We start from the raw sequence: 17468 nt of genomic DNA on the forward strand, positions 1-17468 counted from the left end.
TTTAGGAAAATGGAGTGCTTTCATTGTAGAGGTGAAGTCCCAATGTTAAGGTCTTAAGGAATTACAGGAAAAGAGAGAGAATTAAACTGCCCTTAATCAGGAGTTAGCAGAAGTTGAAGGGAAATAGGGTGATGGGCAAAGTTAGCAGCTGAAAAGGAAAGGGAAGATCAAACAGTCAAACGAGAGCACCAGGGCCACACAACCTGTGAGATTAGGGTGGATAATGAAAAAGAACCAGTCAGAAATTCTTGGTAGAAGGATGACACAAGGATTTTTTAAATAGAAATGATAAATATTTGACTTTGGCTGGGCATGGTGGGTCACACCTGTAATCCCAGCACTTTGGGAGGTGGAGGTGGGCAGATCACTTGAGGCCAGGAGTTCAAGACCAGCTTGGCCAACATGGTGAAACCCCATCTCTACTAAAAATACAAAAATTAGCCAGGCATGGTGGCATACACCTGTAATCCCAGCTACTTGGGACGCTGAGGCAGGAGAATAATTTGAACCTGGGAGGCAGAGGTTGCTCTGAGCCGAGATTGCGCCACTGTACTCCAGCCTGGGAGACAGAGCAAGACTCTGTCTCAAAAGAAGAAAGGAAGGAAGGAGGGAAGTGAGGGAGGGAGGGGAAGAGGGAAGGAAGGAAGGAAGGAAGGAAGGAAGGAAGGAAGGAAGGAAGGAGGCTTGACTTTATGACTATGGCTTTAAAGGTAAACTCAAATCTTCAAGGCACTGACATTTGCTACTTGCACTGGTTTATTTATGGGTAAATGACAGTATGCTTTAGACACTGAGATGATCCGTATGTTGGACCAACTCTGTGAGAGCTAGAGCTATAAGACATAGGTAAGTAGCAGAAACAAGACCTCTACACCTTCTTTGCCCCTGGCAAAGAAGAGTTCGGGATGACCCAAACTCTGCTCCACGTGGTCACTCATCCTTATGTCTTTGTGGCAGTGGCAGGCACCTAAGGGAGGAAACAGAAGCATGCAAGATTCTTGAAACATAGCCTCAGAACTAGCACACTGTAACCTCTTCCTCATTCTATTGGCTGAGCTGCAAGTAACAAGACTGGCACAGGTCAAGGGTGGGGAGAAAATAATCACCTCTGGATGTGAAGATCTACAAAGTGACATTGTAGGGGGCAAGAATGCAGGGAAAAGTGAAAATCTGAGGCTGCAGTTGTCATTGACCTACCATAGATAGATACGTTTTTGTTCTATCTGGGTTCCCAGCCAATTGGATGGTGCCCGCCCACATCGAGGGTGGGTCTTCCCCACTTAGTCCACTCAGACTCACACGCCAGTCTCCTCTGGAGACACCTTTATAGACACACCTCAAAATCATGCTTTACCAGGCCTGTCAGTATTTATTTCCTAATCCAGTCAAGTGGACACCTGAAATTAGCCATCACAGCACAGAACTTCTCAAAGCGTGGTCTGGGTTCCAGGAACATCAGCCTCACCTGAGTGCTTCCTAGAAGGGCACAGTCTCAGGCACCACTCCACATCTGCTGAGTCAGTCTTTGAAGGTGGGGCCCAAAACACTGTTTTAAAACCTCTCCAGGTGATTCATATGCACTTAAAATTTGAAAGGCAATGTTAGTAGATCTAATAGACCTCAATTTTTCTTTAAAAGGAGTTCTCTGACAAGGAAGAAATTTCTAGGAGTAACTGGAATGAGAAACCAACTTTTTTGTATATTAAAGAAATATGATCAGGCCGGGCTCCAAGGCTCACACCTGTAATCCCAGCACTTAGGAAGGCTGGGGCGGGCAGATCACCTGAGGTTGGGGGTTCGAGACCAGCCTGATCAACATGGAGAAACCCCATCTCTACTAGAAATACAAAATTGGAAGGGCGTGGTGGCACAGGCCTATAATCCCAGCTACTCGGGAGGCTGAGGCAGGAGAATTGTTTGAACCCGGGAGGTGGAGGTTGCAGTGAGCCGAGATCATGCCATTGCACTCCAGCCTGGGCAACAAGAGTGAAACTCCTACAAAAAAAAAAAAAAAAAAGAGAAAGAAAGAAAGAAGGAAGGAAGGAAGGAAAGAAAGAAAGATCTATTTTGTATTTCAAGCTAGTAAAGCAGGATTTTTTATATTTTTTTTTATTTTTTATTTTTTTGAGACGGAGTTTTGTTCTTGTTGCCCAGGCTGGAGTAAAATGGCGCAGTTTCAGCTCACTGCAACCTCTGCCTCACGGATTCAAGTGATTCTCCTGCCTCAGGCTCCCAAGTAGCTGAGATTACAGGCACCCACCACCACACCCGGCTAATTTTTGTATTTTTAGTAGAGATGGGGTTTTACCATGTTGGCCAGGCTGGTCTCGAACTCCTGACCTCAGGTGACCTGCCTACCTTGGCCTCCCAAAGTGCTGGGATTACAGGTGTGAGCCACTGGGCCTGCCCAAATCAGGGTATATTTAGTTTTACTTTGATTCTCTTTTTCCTTTGGGTTAGAAATTCTGTCTTATAATTTCAACAGTTTTAGTTCTCCATTGAAACTTATTTGAAAATCTATATCTCAATTATCTGTGACTATTTTCAATAAGTTATCAGGCTTCTGGCATAAAAGTTGGGAGATGGTCACCCTTCTGAAACATGCAATAATTGTGAGTAGCTGTAGGTTTTTTGAATTTTTTTTTTTTTTAAAACAAACAATTTTGGCATAGATAGGGAAGACACAATACAGGTTTAATCAAAGTAATAGAACTAGTATCTAAAACTTTTCCCCTTGAAAACCTTGCCATTCCACAAAAAGAGTTGCCAGCTAGAATTAATAAAAATTACAGTACTATTTTGGATAACTGTATATTATTTTTCATTTGGAAGGAAATGCCTAACCTGGTAGAATGTAGAATTTTGTGTCAATTATCTTCTTAATTTCAAAAAGGGTTTAAGGCTACTAAAAATTCATGAAACACAAAAGGTGAAAAGAGAGGAAGCCAGTAGAAGAAGTAATAAAAAAATGTGAATTTTACTCTTCAGCAAGCCCCAAGCCATTTTGGGGCCTCACCAGCAAAGACTCTGACTCAGCAGATGTCAACTGGTGCCTGAGACTGTGTGCCCTTCTAGCAAGCACTCAGGTGAGGCTGATGTTGCTGGAACCCACACGTTGAGAAGTTCTGTGCTGTGGTAGTTAATTTTAGGTGTCTACTTGAGTGTATTAGGTGATAAATACCGAGAGACTGCTAAAGCATTATTTTAGGGTGTGTCTGTGAGGGTGTCTCCAGAGGAGATTGGCATGTGAATCTGAGTAGATGAAGTAGGGAAGACCCATCCTCAGTGTGGGTGGGCACCATCCAATTGGCTGGGGACCCGGATAGAACAAAAACAAAGGACAGACAAAATTGGTCTTTCTCTTCTGGAGCTCTATTTTAACCCCTTAACATTTCTTCATTCCAGCTCTATGGCACAGTGATTCTCAGAAAATTCCTGAAGTAAAGTGGTAGCCTAATTTTCTTCCTGAAGGGCCTGCTGCAGTGGGGGCTCTGGTCCGAGGCACAGCGGGAAGATAGCAAACTGTGCAGGGTTCCATGTGTCTTTGCTGCTGTTTGGTTTTATATTTCAATCAGTCAGCTCTTCACCCATCCCCCTAGACTTAAACTACTATTTTAAAATGATCTGCTGGGTGAAGTGGCTCATGCCTGTAATCCCAGCATTTTGGGAGGCCGAAGTGCGTGGGTCATCTGAGGTCAGGAATTCAAGACCAGCCTGGCCAACATGGTGAAACCCCGTCTCTACTAAAATACAAAAATTAGCCAGGCGTGGTGGTGGGCACCTGTAATCCCAGCTACTTGGGAGGCTGAAGCAGGAGAATTGCTTGAACCCAGGAGGCAGAGGTTGCAGTGAGCTGAGATCGTGCCACTGCACTCCAGCCTGGGCAACAGAGTGAAACTCTGTCTCAAAAAAAAAAAAAAAAAAAAAATTAAAATTAAAAACTTAACAAAAGATCCACATTTTGTTAAAATACCAGCTATATTGACTGAATAGATTTTTGACTAATTATTTTCCTAATTATTAAAATAAAACCTAATTGGTGCAGATAATCTAAAACAATCTAGAACATATGCAAAACACACAAAAAATGACATTTCACCAACCTAAAGACATTACTGTTAATATTTGGCGTAGTGCTCTTTAGTATCTTTTCAATGTATGTTACGGGGTTGAGACCATACTGCATCTATTAAATAGTTTTTCCTCAATAGGATTTCATAATCTTTTTTTTTTTTTTTTAATAGAGTCTTGCTCTGTCACCAGGCTAGAGTGCAGTGGCACGATCTTGGCTCACTGCAACCTCCGCCTCCTGGGTTCAAGTGATTCCCCTGCCTCAGCCTCCCGAGTAGCTGAGACTACGGGTGTGTGCCACCATGCCTGGCTAATTTTTTTGTATTTTAGTAGAGATGGGGTTTCACCATGTTGGTCAGGATGGTCTCGATCTCCTGACCTGGTGATCCGCCCCCTTCGGCCTCCCAAAGTGCTGGGATTACAGGTGTGAGCCACTGTGCCTGGCCTTTTTTTTTCATAATCATTTTCTACTAGGAGTAAATTTTCATAAACATTACTTATAATGACTGCATGATATTCCATAGTATGCAAATAGCATAATTTATTTTAACATTTCCCTATGGGGATTTAGGTTAATTCCTATAAAATAAATTACAACAAAGTTAATGTCACAAAATCCTCATCCTGATGAATTCTTAGGCAGACTAAAGCCTCATCTTTTTAGGCAATAAATGAGGCTGAGAGTTACATAGTTTACTCTCTTTAGTGTCATAGATATAGTCACATACATTAAAATAATTGATCTATAGCTTCTTAAGAGAAAACCAAAACAATGGCATTAGGTTAGAAAATTGTAATTAAGGCCGGGCGCGGTGGCTCACGCCTGTAATCCCAGCACTTTGGGAGGCTGAGGAGGGAGGACCACGAGGTCAGGAGATCGAGACCATCCTGGCTAACACGGTGAAACCCCATCTCTACTAAAAATACAAAAAAATTACCTGGGCATGGTGGCAGACACCTGTAGTCCTAGCTACTTGGGAGGCTGAGGCAGGAGAATGGCGTGAATCCAGGAGGCAGAGCTTGCAGTGAGCCAAGATCACGCCACTGCACTCCAGCCTGGGCAACAGAGCAAGACTACGTCTCAAAAAAAAAAAAAAAAAAAAAAAAAAAAAAAAAAAAAAAAAAAAAAAAAAAAAAAAAAAAAGAAAGAAAGAAAGTAAGAAGGAAAATTGTAATTTAATTTTATTTTTGCTTTGTTAGTATTGGATGCACACTTCTGCCTCTCCCTCCTTCCCTCTTTCCTTCCTCTTTTTATTTGGGTGTTTTCAGCTTTGTGAAACCTTTCTGGAATAAATGTAGTTTAGCTGGTCCTGGACCTCAGCTCCCTAGCTCCTTTCTTCCCAGGTATCCTCCTGCAGTAACAGTAGAAACATGTTGTCCAGGAAGGTATTGGCAGGACTGGCAGTGTCTCAGATCGGATAGCAAATTTTAACTCCTTTTAAAAATGATGCTGGAGTTATGAGGTCCATGACTTATGAGCAAAGCTTGGATATCTCAGGTATACAAAAGACACTGTTCCTTGTGGCAGGAAAGAACTGTTTGGATTAAATGAAATACAAAAAGAACTTCCTTCCAATATTCTTTTGAAATGTTTTCATGAATCACTATGTTAGCTTTTAAAAAGTTTTTGATAATTTTATAATATCTTTTTAATGTGGCATCCAGCATGGCTCTTCAGTCTAAAGAAATATTACTATAATCATATAACTGTAGTTCTCAGATGCTTTATTTTCTGCTTAATAATATATGTGCATATCATGTGACTGAGTATAGATCATATGAATATATTATGGCTTAAAACTGTGAATTTGAATTTCATGGACTGTGCTAAAATTCAGTAAAACTACATTTGGATGCAAGTGGGAAAGAGAAACATGTGGCTTGAATTTTCCTTAAAACACACAGGGGATAGTTAAAGGGGAAAAGTGCTTGGGACAGAGTGTAGCTGGAGTTTTGCCAGACTCATACCATTTAAACAATGGTTTAAGACTGAATTAAAATCCCAAGCAGATCTCTTTAATCTCCCCCAAAGGATATAAGGTAGCTTTTCAACTTTGAAAGATAAAGTTAATGTAAATACTTCGAATGAGCAAAATGGGGAACGCCGGACTTGAAGAAATTGTTTTTGTCCTCTGGAATTCAAGGTCTTCCCAGCTACACTTGGATCCCCACTCTGCTTTTAAACCCCAAAAGAGGTTAGGTTATCCCTGGCTTTTGCAACTATTTCTTTAGTTTTCCATTTTCAACGCTAACTCCACCCTGCTCTTGCACCCCCACAGAGAATCACAGACACACAATCTGGTTAACACAAATACCTCTTCAAGCCCTTGCCACATAATCCAAGCCTGAACATGTCCCCAGGCTGTCCTTTCTTCCCGTTTCGTAGTTAGGTACAATGAAAAATGAAATGGCATTGGAATGAAATGGAATGAAAATGGCAATTTTGTCAGATGAATAGAATTTAAGGAGAATCAGTGGCTTTAATGATCAATGTTGCTTCTCCTAAGGCACTCTATTTCCACACTCAGCTGGAGTCTTCCTGTACTAGTGCCAAGCAGGCAAATGTCACCTTTGAATCCCAGGAGGAGATGTGTTGATCAGCCTTCTAAACTGCTCAATGCAAAGATGCTTGGAATTCAGCAGTGCCACTTCCAGCTAACTGGCTCTGATTCCTATGGATGCAACTAGTCCTCCTCCCTGGCTGGACTAATGCCAGTCTACTTAAGGAGATAATTGACCACAAGCCAGCCTTTCTGACAGGCTTCCTAAGTGCCAGATGCCAACTGTGCCAGTCCTGGCCCTTGTGGGAGGGCCTGTTCTCCTTGGGATGATAGCTAAGGTAGCTTCATCCTAACCTTGGCCCTTAACTCTGTTCTCAACTTCCCTCCAATATATAATCAAGTGGTTCGTTCCAAGTTGTTTTCTTTCTACTTTTATTTTAAGAATATCAACACCACCCTCCTTCCTCATTGCTTCTCTTCGTCTTTCTCAGGGTTCACTTAAGTGGGATACAGGCTAAACAAATACAGCCTTTTCTATCATCGTGGAAACTAGAAGCATGATTTCATGTTGAGAGGGTTACCAAAATATCACCATTAATTTATTATTCCTCTTATACAAGTTTTAGTGGTTCTCTATAAACTTCCATTATTACCAAACCAGTACTTTGTCAATGGTTGGACCCCTATTAGCATGTTTAAAATAAGCACCAAACCTGGCTCCGATGTCTTTGAGTGGATGTGTTTTGGCACTTGGGTATATAGACACGATTCTGTCGACAGCAGTGAGCCTGAGCCTGGGGGGTCTCCCAGTCCTGGTATCCCAAAAGCCTGTCAAGACTCTTCCTTGCTAGGTTCCCGGCTTGGCAAAGCCGGTAGTAGGTGCTACTGGGGATGAAGCCCTCATAATACAGTTAGGGTTCAACGACAGGCGCCATCTTAGTGAACAAAGGTCTTCAGGGCGGTGTCCAGGGCTTTAATAGGGGTCTCCCCTGGGATCAGGGCCTTGGCAGAAGAGCCCCGCCCCCTTGTTTGTTTACACGAATCCACCCCCCCCCCTTCTCCAGTCTCCACTTCGTGCACAGCTTCCCTTGTGAACCAAGGTTCTCTTCTGGATGAAAACTGTGCCTCCTCATCTCTGCTCTTTCTCTCCTTACTGTGAAAACCAAACCAAACCATTGTGTTTACCTCCCTGATGCAGGAGGGGGTTCCACGGCAGGGGCTGGGTGCCGGGAGGCTTCATGGCCCACAGCTTCCTCTCTTTCTGGAGAGGTTGACCCTTGAGCCAGCCCACCTGGCGCCGCAGGTCGCTTTGGGCGTCACCTCTCTCCTGAAAGCAGGACCGAGGGCACCCCTAAAAAGCACACTGGGCCTTTCAGGCAGGTGAGAAAGAAAGAGGAGGTGCTTTGAAGAAACCCCTGGGATCCCAGGCCCTTCTTCTGGCCGGGTAACTTGCTGCTGCTAAACTAGGTTAGGGGCCGGGTCTTCAGACTCACCTGGAGATGGACAGAGAAGCCAGACCCCAAAGTTCCCCCAGATATATAACTCCCGTGTCAGGGTCCCCTCCGCCTTCTTTCTTGTCTCTTTCAATAGTCCCAGAATAACAGGAAAACCTCACAGGAAACCTGGCAGTCTCAAGCTGGAAGAATGGGATATACTCCCGAATTGTTCGAGCCCCCAAAACAAAACTTCTGGCCTGAGAAGTGTCTCCCAGGCGAAGTCAAAACTTTGAGGCACGCCGCAATGGGATTTGTAAATAAGGGATTCGTGGAAACACCTAGTTTTAAGATGTAACCTAACTTCCTCCCCATTCCTGCCCCTGCCATTGTCATTCTGTGTATGGGTCGTCTTTTGGCTTTTTATTTTATTCTGATGAAAGGTCAGAGGTGACTTTCGTTGGCCCGGCTGGGCATACGGAAGCTGGTTCAAAGTAGACCTGTGCTAAAGAGTGGAGGGCGGAGGCCGGGCCGCGGCTTCCCAGGCCCCAGCGGAGGCGCCGCACCCGGCCGGGGCCGCCTGGCCCACTCCCAGAGCAGCTCTGCCGCCGTGGCTGCCACGAGTTCCCTTCCCGCAGCTCGAGCAGCGTGGCCGCCGACTTTCACCCACCAAGAACTCTGCGGGCCCAGGCCCCAGGCTGCGGCCTCCCGCGAGGCGCGGTGCCAGCGCGCAACAGGTCTTCTAGGCGGCGGTGGCTGGGCGCGCTTGCCTAGTTGATGCGGCAGCGGCAGTGTCCCGGCGCCAACCGTGCTACCTCCGTCCAGCACCGCAGACTTAAGGGGGCGCCGTCGGGCACCCATCCCGCTGACACCGAGTTCCTGGCCTTAGACGGTAGTCGAGGACCTCAAAATGGGAGAGAGGTGACGGATAGTGGTGACAGGAAAAACGCACTGTTGCGGGTTTTTGCTAATTCAGTCTCTACCATGGTGGTGGACTTAAGTTCAATTAGGAAACGGGTATATTAAAAACAGGTGGTGGCCGGGCGTGATGGCTCACACCTGTAATCGTAGCACTTTGGGAGACCCAGATGGGAGGATTGTTTGAGCTCGGAAGTTCGAGACCAGCCTGGTAAACATAGTGGGATCTCGTCTCTGAAATACTACTACTACTACTAATAGTAAAAGAGATGATTGTGCCAAAGGCTGAAAGGAGCAGTGGAGGAAATCGGTGCTTACTGGTGGCTCGCCCTTGTACTCACCCCTTTGAAGTTCTGAAGTTAAGAAATAAGAGGGAGGGGAAGGATTTGCAAAGTGCCCTAACCTAACTGTGGGCACTCAAACCACGGCCTCATCCTTGGAGAATTGAAATACCTTCACACGGGGCCAGCATAGATATCCAGAGAGAAGCTTTAATAGAGAACACCGCGTACAACACCAGCAGACATAAACAAAGTCACAACCCGAACGCAGCGCGGACACGAGGCGGAGGTGACTTAGAGCCAAAGGGCAAAGAGGATTTCTCCCCACTCTGCCTCCCTCCATTCCCAAAATCGTGTCGCGAGTAAAGTGCTATTCCCTGGGGCTCAAGAGGGGGGAAGGGCAACAGCGACAAGGCAAGTTTCTTTCCCATTCGCGAATTGAAACTGAAGAATTAATTCGCCTGAAAGACATAAGCGCCCAAACAGCATACGGAATACCAGAACAGCCGCAGCGTGCAAAGGTGACGAGGTGGTCCCCTTGCTTCCGTCCGAGGAGACTGGAAGGGAACAGCCATGGAACGTTTCTGCAAGCGTTAAGAGCAATTTTGTCGAGTGATGTGCCGAGTTTTCCCTGCATTCATAAGTGAGGGGAACAAAATCCCGCTATACAAGTGAGTCGTTTCCTTAAAATTCCAAATAGAAAGGATCGTGGGAATTCACATTATTCTTGGGCTCTCATCCGACTGATACACAAACGAGTTGCAGGTGGAAAGTCGCCTTTATTGTCTCCCTTTGGTTGTGTTTCCCAACTTTTGGAATTTGGGGCTTTACACTTTAAGCTGCATTCTCTTTTGTGCAAACTAATTGCTCTAGCGGTTCCTCCTATCCTTCTTGACCCCCGGGTCGGAGCCAAGAACCTTAGCTGTTTCCCAAAGATATTTCGTGGGGTTCCCGCTGCCTCCTCTCCTCCCCTTCCCCCTCCAAAGCGACTTTATTCATGACACCGTTTCTTTGCCCATTTAGCTGACCAGGAAAATAACGGTATCAAACGCTTCCTCTTTTCCTTCTCAAATAAAACGAGATTTCCTTAGCTGGCGGCAGTTTTGTCTTGAATGTTCACGAGAGGCGACCGCCGAGGATGCGACCAGCAGAGAGAAACGTGGTGGCTGAGATCCGTTTCAGCGTCACTCTCTGTTGGATTCTTCGCGGGAGGTTTAGCTCTGCCAGCTTCTGCTCCCAGGAATAAGGGTCGGAATCGACTTCCAATTTACCAGCGAATGAGGCTTTCCTAACCTCCTTCGTTCCCTCCCCCCCATAACTTACCGATTTATATTAATTACAATAGAGACTCTTACCTGAAAATTGGCTTTCATTAGTCTGATTGTACAACATAGTATAAACACAGACACCAGGAGGGTTATATTTATTCAGACCACTGGAGAATCCACTTTTCGGGGTTGTTCGTCTATTTAAATACCTTCCGTTCCAGTAAAGGCTGAGACTCGCCAGCTCTGCCCGGCCTAGCCAGGGCGCCCTCTCCCCGTCGGGTGGTTTGCGCGGTTCCGGGCCGGGCGTCTCTCACCGCGCTGGTCTCCCCCCGCCCGCCGGGTCCCCTAGGAGTGCACTAGCACCGAGTGCAAGGAGCTGCCCTTGCTCTCGGCCGCGGTAGGGGCTGTGGGCTCCAGCAGAGAGGCAACGGGCGAGGCCGCGGCCGCGGAGCACACGGTGGATGGCGCCGGAGGCTGCTGCGAAGCCGCGGGGACAGTGAGCCCCGGCTGCAGCGCGGACACGGGCGGCAGCGCAGGCGTGGGCTTGATGGGCACCGGCACGGCAGGCAGGCTCTGGCTTGCCGAGTGGCACAGGGCCTTGACCGGGACCCCAAAGGCCCCATATTCCGGGCCTACAGGGACTCCGGCTGCGGCTGCGGCGGCCGCGGCGGCGGCCACCGAATCCATGACGCCAACGTGCGGCCACACGGAGCTGACGACGTTGCCAAGCTGGCTGGGCACGGGGTAGCCCAGGTGGTGCATGACGGACGCCAAGGGCAGCCCTCCAGCCTGCAGCACGCCCTTGTAGTCCCGGCCAATAATGTTCTCAATGGCAAAGGGGTGCTTGAAGCCTGATGTGGACGCCGCGGCCGCGGCGGCAGCGGCGGCGGCCGAGCCCAGCCCGTAGGGTGGGAACTGAGACAGGCGTCCCACGCTGCCCACTGCGGCTGCCGCGGCCGCCGCCGCCGCCGCCGCCACGGCCGCCGCCTCCTGCATCTTGCCGGAGTGAGACGGCTGCTGAGGCTGCGACTGCTGGGGCGGTTGCTGCAGGGGCTGTGACGGGAGGTGCGGAGGCGGCTGCGGAGCAGTAGGCGGTTGCTGGTGGAAATAGTGTACCATGTGCGGCGGCGGAGGGGGCGGCGGAGGCGGCGGCTGGGGTGGGTGGTGGTGATGGTGGTGGTGTGCGGCAGCGTGGTGATGATGGTGGTGGTGGGAGTGGTGGTGGTGATGGGGGTGAAGGTGCCCTCCCGGACCGGCGCCCGGCGCGCCCTTGGTGCTTCCGGCGTGCAGGTGAGTATGGTCGGCGCGCAGCACCTTGAAGCGCTTGCGACGCCGCAGGAAGCTGCCGTTCTCGAACATGTCCCCGCAGTCGGGGTGCAGCGCCCAGAAGCTACCCTTGCCAGGCTGGTCGGGCCTCCGCGGAATCTTGATGAAGCAGTCGTTGAAGGAGAGGTTGTGGCGCAGGCTGTTCTGCCAGCGCTGTGTGTGCTCGCGGTAGTAGGGGAAGCGCTCCATGATGAACTTGTAGATGTCGCTCAGCGGCAGCATTTTCTCGGCCGAGTGCTGGATTGCCATGGCGGTCAGCGAGATGTAAGAGTAGGGCGGTTTTTGGTCGCTGTACGAGCTCTTCCCCGGCCGCGGCATTGCCCCCGGCTCCTCCACCGCCTTCCGGCCCGCACTGGACCACAGAATCTCTCCGCACTCCGTTCCTGGGGCCTGGCTGCCCCCACTAATTCCCACTCGGCCCCTCCAGTCCCGCCACTTTGCCCTCTGGCCCTCCAGGCCCTCTCTGCTTCTCCCTCCGGCCTTCTCCGAATTGCTCGGTGTCTCCGACCTCGGCCTTTTGGGCCTACTCAGCTCTCGGAAGCTGGCAACTTCTGGCCGCGACGGTTGCCGACTGGCGCGCACAGCAGCGGGCGGGGTGCGCCAGGTTTACCGCCGCCTTCTCTGCGTCTTCCTCCGGGTGGCCAAAGACTGAGTGCTGGAGCTGGCTGCAGAGGAGAGTGGCAAGGGGCCGTGTTTACTCCCGGCCTCTTTGCTTTTTCTAGGTCCGAGGGAAACCCAGACCAAGCTGGCTGGGAGGAAGGTCTGGGCAGTAGAGACTCTAGCCCTTTAAATCTGAGTTTGCGCCTGCTGTCCTGGAGGCCAGTGACGGCAGGACTTCCAGTGCCCTGGACGCAGCCCCCTGGCCAGGTACTTAGCCAGACCGCGCTGGAGTTCTCCTTTTCCTGGAGTGAAAATCAGAGTAAGGAGAGAGAAGATTGGCTTCTAGCGCGCGTCTCTTTTCTCCGAGGCTCTCAGCGTCGCCGGGGTTAGAAGAGACGCGGAGCCCTAGGCGGTCGCTGAGGAGAAAAAAGTTTGGTGGTTCCTGAAGCGGCAGCACCCGCAGGTTCTGCTGAGGAGTGTGGAGCGCAGGACTCCGGGAGCGAGCGGCGGGCTGGAGAGAGCGTCTTCGAATGCTGGGTGAGTGCTGGCCGGGGAGGCTCAGCCGTCCGCGCCGCAGCTGCCGCCTTTCTCCCGGGCTTGTCTTGAGGAGGAGAGGCAGCGGCAGTGGCAGCGACGCGCTCTCCTGGCTGCGTTTTGTAATGGTCCCCGAGACGCCGAGACCCCCGCAGCTAGCGCTTCGAGACTATCACATGACCGAGGCTGAGGGACTCAGCCGCCGCCGCCGCCGCGTCTGTAGCTGAAGAAGGGGCAAGAAGGCGCCGTGCCTCGCCCCCGCCCCCTTTTCCACCTCGTTTCGGGCGCTCTCCACCCATCGCGTTCACCACTCGCTCGGCAGCCCCCAGCCACCTCCCGGTGCGGCGGGTGGCGCAGGCTGTTCGCCGGGAGGGGGCACAGCTCCGGGTGCAGTTCCCGCAGCTGCGCCCCACTCGGGCCACCACTCACGGTGGAGGGGTACAGGACACTGCCTTCTTGCTTCTCTTCTCTCTGGCATCTCCCTCTTCCGCCCCTTGCTTTTACCCTTCCCTGTTTTCATCTACTCGCTCTGAGCTTCTCTCTCCTTACAAACCCTTTTTCCTGGGCTAGCCACTCCAGGTCAAGTTCAGAGTATCATGTCCTCAAGGCCTCTTCTCTGCAAGAAACCCCAATGATCAGAGGGCTGGAGGGGAAAACTCATGGGGAGGAAAGCATGGGGTGTTTTCACCAAATGCCAAATTCATCTCAGTTTTATTGCGCGCCAACTGCATGTGAGGCACCAGGTGCAGGGAGACAGGAGACAGTATCTGAGCTCCACCGTCGCGGTATAGATGGTGAGACGAACAGTAACCAAGAAATTAATAGAATAGGCACTAAACGGCTTGGCGAATGGAGGCTCCACCACACTTTCCTGGAGCGAGTGAGTTGGATAAGATGAGGTTTCTCTGGGATGGCGATGTCTGAGCTGGCGCCAGAAGTAAGAGTTGGGGGTTCAAGGGTCCCATCACTTGTGTGTGCTAGAAGGAAGTCTTTGCTATTCTTAGCACGGAGGTGTGGGGCCAGGGCGAAGAGGAGGTGGAATGGAAATAATTAAATAGGAAGCAAAAATTATCAGTCCACAGGATCCTGGTGTGATCTGCGAGGGAGAGGTGGATGAACCCAGGCGTGAGGTCCTTCTGCTTGGAGGTTCCTGCTCTGCACTCATCCAAACACCCAGCAGGAAACCCCAGTTTACTGCAGGGAGAACCTGAAGTTGTATACTCGTTTTGGCTACCTTTGCCCTTCGGCTGGGAGGAAAAGCAGAGTTTAGAAACAAGTATACTCTCCGTCTCTGGGACTGTTTCATTATTTGTAAAATAGGGTAGCTGAAGTTGGAAATTCACAGGTCCTTTCTCGTTAGGCGATTTGAGGAGAAAGGAGCATTTGGACACTATGGCTCACTCGGTTTTCCCACGCCTAAACTCGAAGAAAGCCATCGGCCCAGCTGCTTGGGGGGCTGCCCCCTAACTAGCAACCTTGGTGACACCAGATCGGGTGTTTTCAGCTTCTGGCTTTTGGTGAGCTGCACGGTGGGAGCACGTCTGTCCGTGGGGTGGCTTAGCCAGGTCGCAGGAGTGCCGTGAGCGAGTCAGGCCCGTAATTTCCATCTTTAGTCAGGAGCTAGATTTCTGGCTAGCTCTATGTGGCGTTTGTTAGGCCAAGAGACGTCTGAGAATAGATGTTAACGAGTGAAGCTTGCAAGAAGGCCCGGGGAAAACAGCAGCTTCTTGGTCCTAAGCCTTTTCAAAGGAAGATGTTTCCTCTTTCACTGTGTGCCGGAAGCGTTCCATAGGAGTTTCTGCGGGATTTTTGTCCGCTGAGACACTTTAGAGAGCCGAGCAGCGGACAGCCTCTTGGCCTCAGGAAGCCACAGAATTCCAAGGACGCTCACAGTTTGACAAGAGCCTGCTGGAGCCAGGTGGCTCCTTTTCCTTGGAACAAGACCGTGAGACAACAGCCCTGTCCCAGCCCAGGAAGCTGGGGTCTCCTGCGCCGCTGTCAGGCCGCTGCTGAGGAGCTCTGCGTGCCGCGCGCGTAAGGGCTCTTCGGAGTTCGACCCCACACGCAGCTCGAGCAAAGGGATCTTTTGTTGGTACCTCGGATAGCATCTCTTCCGCGGGTTGCTGGAACAGCAGTCTCCTTTTGGGGAGCAGGTCTGGGACAGTGCCCGTTGGGCACTTGCAGCTCCTGGGAACAGATCGAGGGGAGGGGCCCTTCAGGGACTCCCGGGACAAATCTTGGGCGCATAACACGAACCCTGAGCACAAAAAATGAGCCAGGCGCTCACTGGGTGAGCTCGCTACAGCCCGCAGACCCGCCGCCACAACCTCGGGTTCAGCACCAGGGGACGCCAGGGGCTTGGCCAGTGTCTTCGGCCTCGGCGAGCCAGGTTCCACGCAACCTGGGACAAAACAGCCGCGGAGGCTGAACGAAGCGCCCCGAGCCTCACGCTTCCGCATTCAGGTTGTGCTTGGCGAGGGTAGAAAGTGCTTCCCACCACCTAGGCCACAGCCGGACGCGGGGGCCCAGGCCGCAATTGCGGCCTAGAGCGCAGACAGGGAGCTCAGGTCGCGTGTCTGTTTTGGAGAGTGGCGGGCTGCGGCCGCCGCGGAGGATCCTGGGGGATTCCAAGCGCGGCACGGGGCCCGGCTGCAGAGCTGGGGCCGCGGTGGGGGGGCGCGCTCTCCTCTTCCCCTACTTCCCCGGAGGTTAATTCCGACAAGTTTTGCAGGCGCTCAGTGGCACCGGCGGGGGCCGGAACGCGGGCGCTCCAGCTGCCTGCAGACCCCCGCTCAAGAAAAACAGATCGTGTAACCACCCTGGCACCAACCAGTCGGTTTCAAGTTTCCGCGAGTAATTTTTTTTTTTGTTTTTAAACAACTACTGCACTATCCAAATATTGGCTGGCGCTCAGGACGCTGGCAGGCAAATAATTGCCCCGGGCTTAGTGTAATTATCTCAGACGTATTTGGTTTACCCCTTAGGCAATTGTTGGCGACGCTATGCTAGGAAGAGGGGTTCCATGCAAGCTTTTATTGCGTTTAATTGGCTCTATGGAGGGGAGTAAAAAAAGATGTGGAACTTTAGGGGCGGTTATTTATTCATTCTTTCTCCTCCATGCCCCCAGCCCCTGGAGGGTCTCACGCGCTCCTTGGGCTGGATCTAGGCCAGGCCTTCCCACGGCTTCTGCGGACAGCTGTGCCCAGGTCGAGGAGGAACACAAGTTACCGATAGGGCTAGGACGACGTACAGGGCTAGAAAGAAGGCAAAGGTTTAGGCGCACATCTCAATTTCCATGGGTTCTCCCTTTACCGACTGACTTAGCTGACGTGCGGAAGGAAGGTTGTCTGGGTTAGTTACGTTTGGGGTCCTCCAAGGAGCCATTCTGGTCACGCTAGCCTGGCAGTTGCCTGACCTTCGGCTGACTTCTCGGCGCATACTTTTTCCCAGACGAAACTCCTAAAGTAGATTTGAAGAGGGTGGGAGAAAGCCAGCCCCAGAACTCGGAAACGTGGGTTCCAGCTCGAGTCCAGGCACCGCTGGCTGGATGACCTTGGAGGCGTCATTTCATCGCTTTGGACTTCTTTTTCTTTCCAGGAAATACTCAGCAGTCAGAACTGCGCCTTCGAAGGCTCCAGGGAGTTGAGGTTTGAAGCTGTGATCTCGACGGTGGAGTGGCGCTGGGGTTCCGGGCGCTCGGCGCGGGGAGCTCAGGACCTGTGCAGCTCGGGACGCAGCAGGGCAGCAGCGCCACCAGTCAACCCCTTATAACGTTTTAGGAATCCGTCGCCTCTAGCGTCACCAACCCGACCTGACATGTCCGCGAAGTTCATCCCTCCCCCGTTTCCGACCCGTCCAGTCCCCGCGCCTTGCCCGGCAGGCGTCCAGGACACAGGTGTTGGCTCCGCCCTACTTGGATTTGAGTGCATAGGCTCGATTTGACTTTTCGGAATGCCCGAGGGTGGAGGGCAGAAGGGAAAAGGCTGAGGCCAGGGGCATTTATTTCTTGGAGAAAAAAATCACTGGCCTTGAATTTAGGAGACGATACTCTGAGCTCCAGCTTCGCCACCTACTGGCTGTGCGACTGCCTCTTCTCTGAGCCTCAGTTTCCTTTTCTCTAAAGTGGCGATGACCCTGTTGCCTTAAAAGTGCGATTCTGAGACGTGGGATTATGAGAGTGAGATTATGAGAGTGACTGCTGGAATACTTTGATCCAGTAAACCTCTGTCATGAGCCTACTGTGTGCTCAGCGTGAGAAAACGCCTTGTAAAGTGTGAAGCATTGTAAATACATAAGATGCTAGTATCGTTTTTGCTGTTAGAAGTCGTCATCTTTTCCTTCCTCCAAATCTAATTGTGCCTAACAAGAGCTCGACAAAATGAAGCCCGAGGGCGGTGCACGAGCGGGTGGATGTATCTGGCGTTGGAGTGGTCAGCCGCAGGGTGCACATGGCTTTTTCTCGCAGTGCCACCGGCCAAGAAAGACAGCCCAGCTTTCGTCTCCCAAAGTTTCTAGCACCTCCGCTCGCGGGCGAGA

General features: G+C 50.9%; 1 protein-coding gene and 1 pseudogene across 1 annotated transcript; both read right to left on the reverse strand.

The window, feature by feature from the left end:
* Positions 1-10817: 10817 nt before the first annotated feature.
* On the reverse strand, positions 10818-12116 carry FOXB2 (forkhead box B2). The gene has a single exon (XM_003267491.4). The coding sequence runs from the start codon at positions 12114-12116 to the stop codon at positions 10818-10820; it is 1299 nt and encodes a 432-aa protein (XP_003267539.3).
* Positions 12117-17443: 5327 nt separating this feature from the next.
* Positions 17444-17468, reverse strand: part of LOC100585614 — a 22757-nt pseudogene continuing 22732 nt past the window's right edge.

This window comes from Nomascus leucogenys, chromosome 1a (assembly GCF_006542625.1).
Source record: "Nomascus leucogenys isolate Asia chromosome 1a, Asia_NLE_v1, whole genome shotgun sequence".
Classification (NCBI taxonomy): Eukaryota; Metazoa; Chordata; class Mammalia; order Primates; family Hylobatidae; genus Nomascus; species Nomascus leucogenys.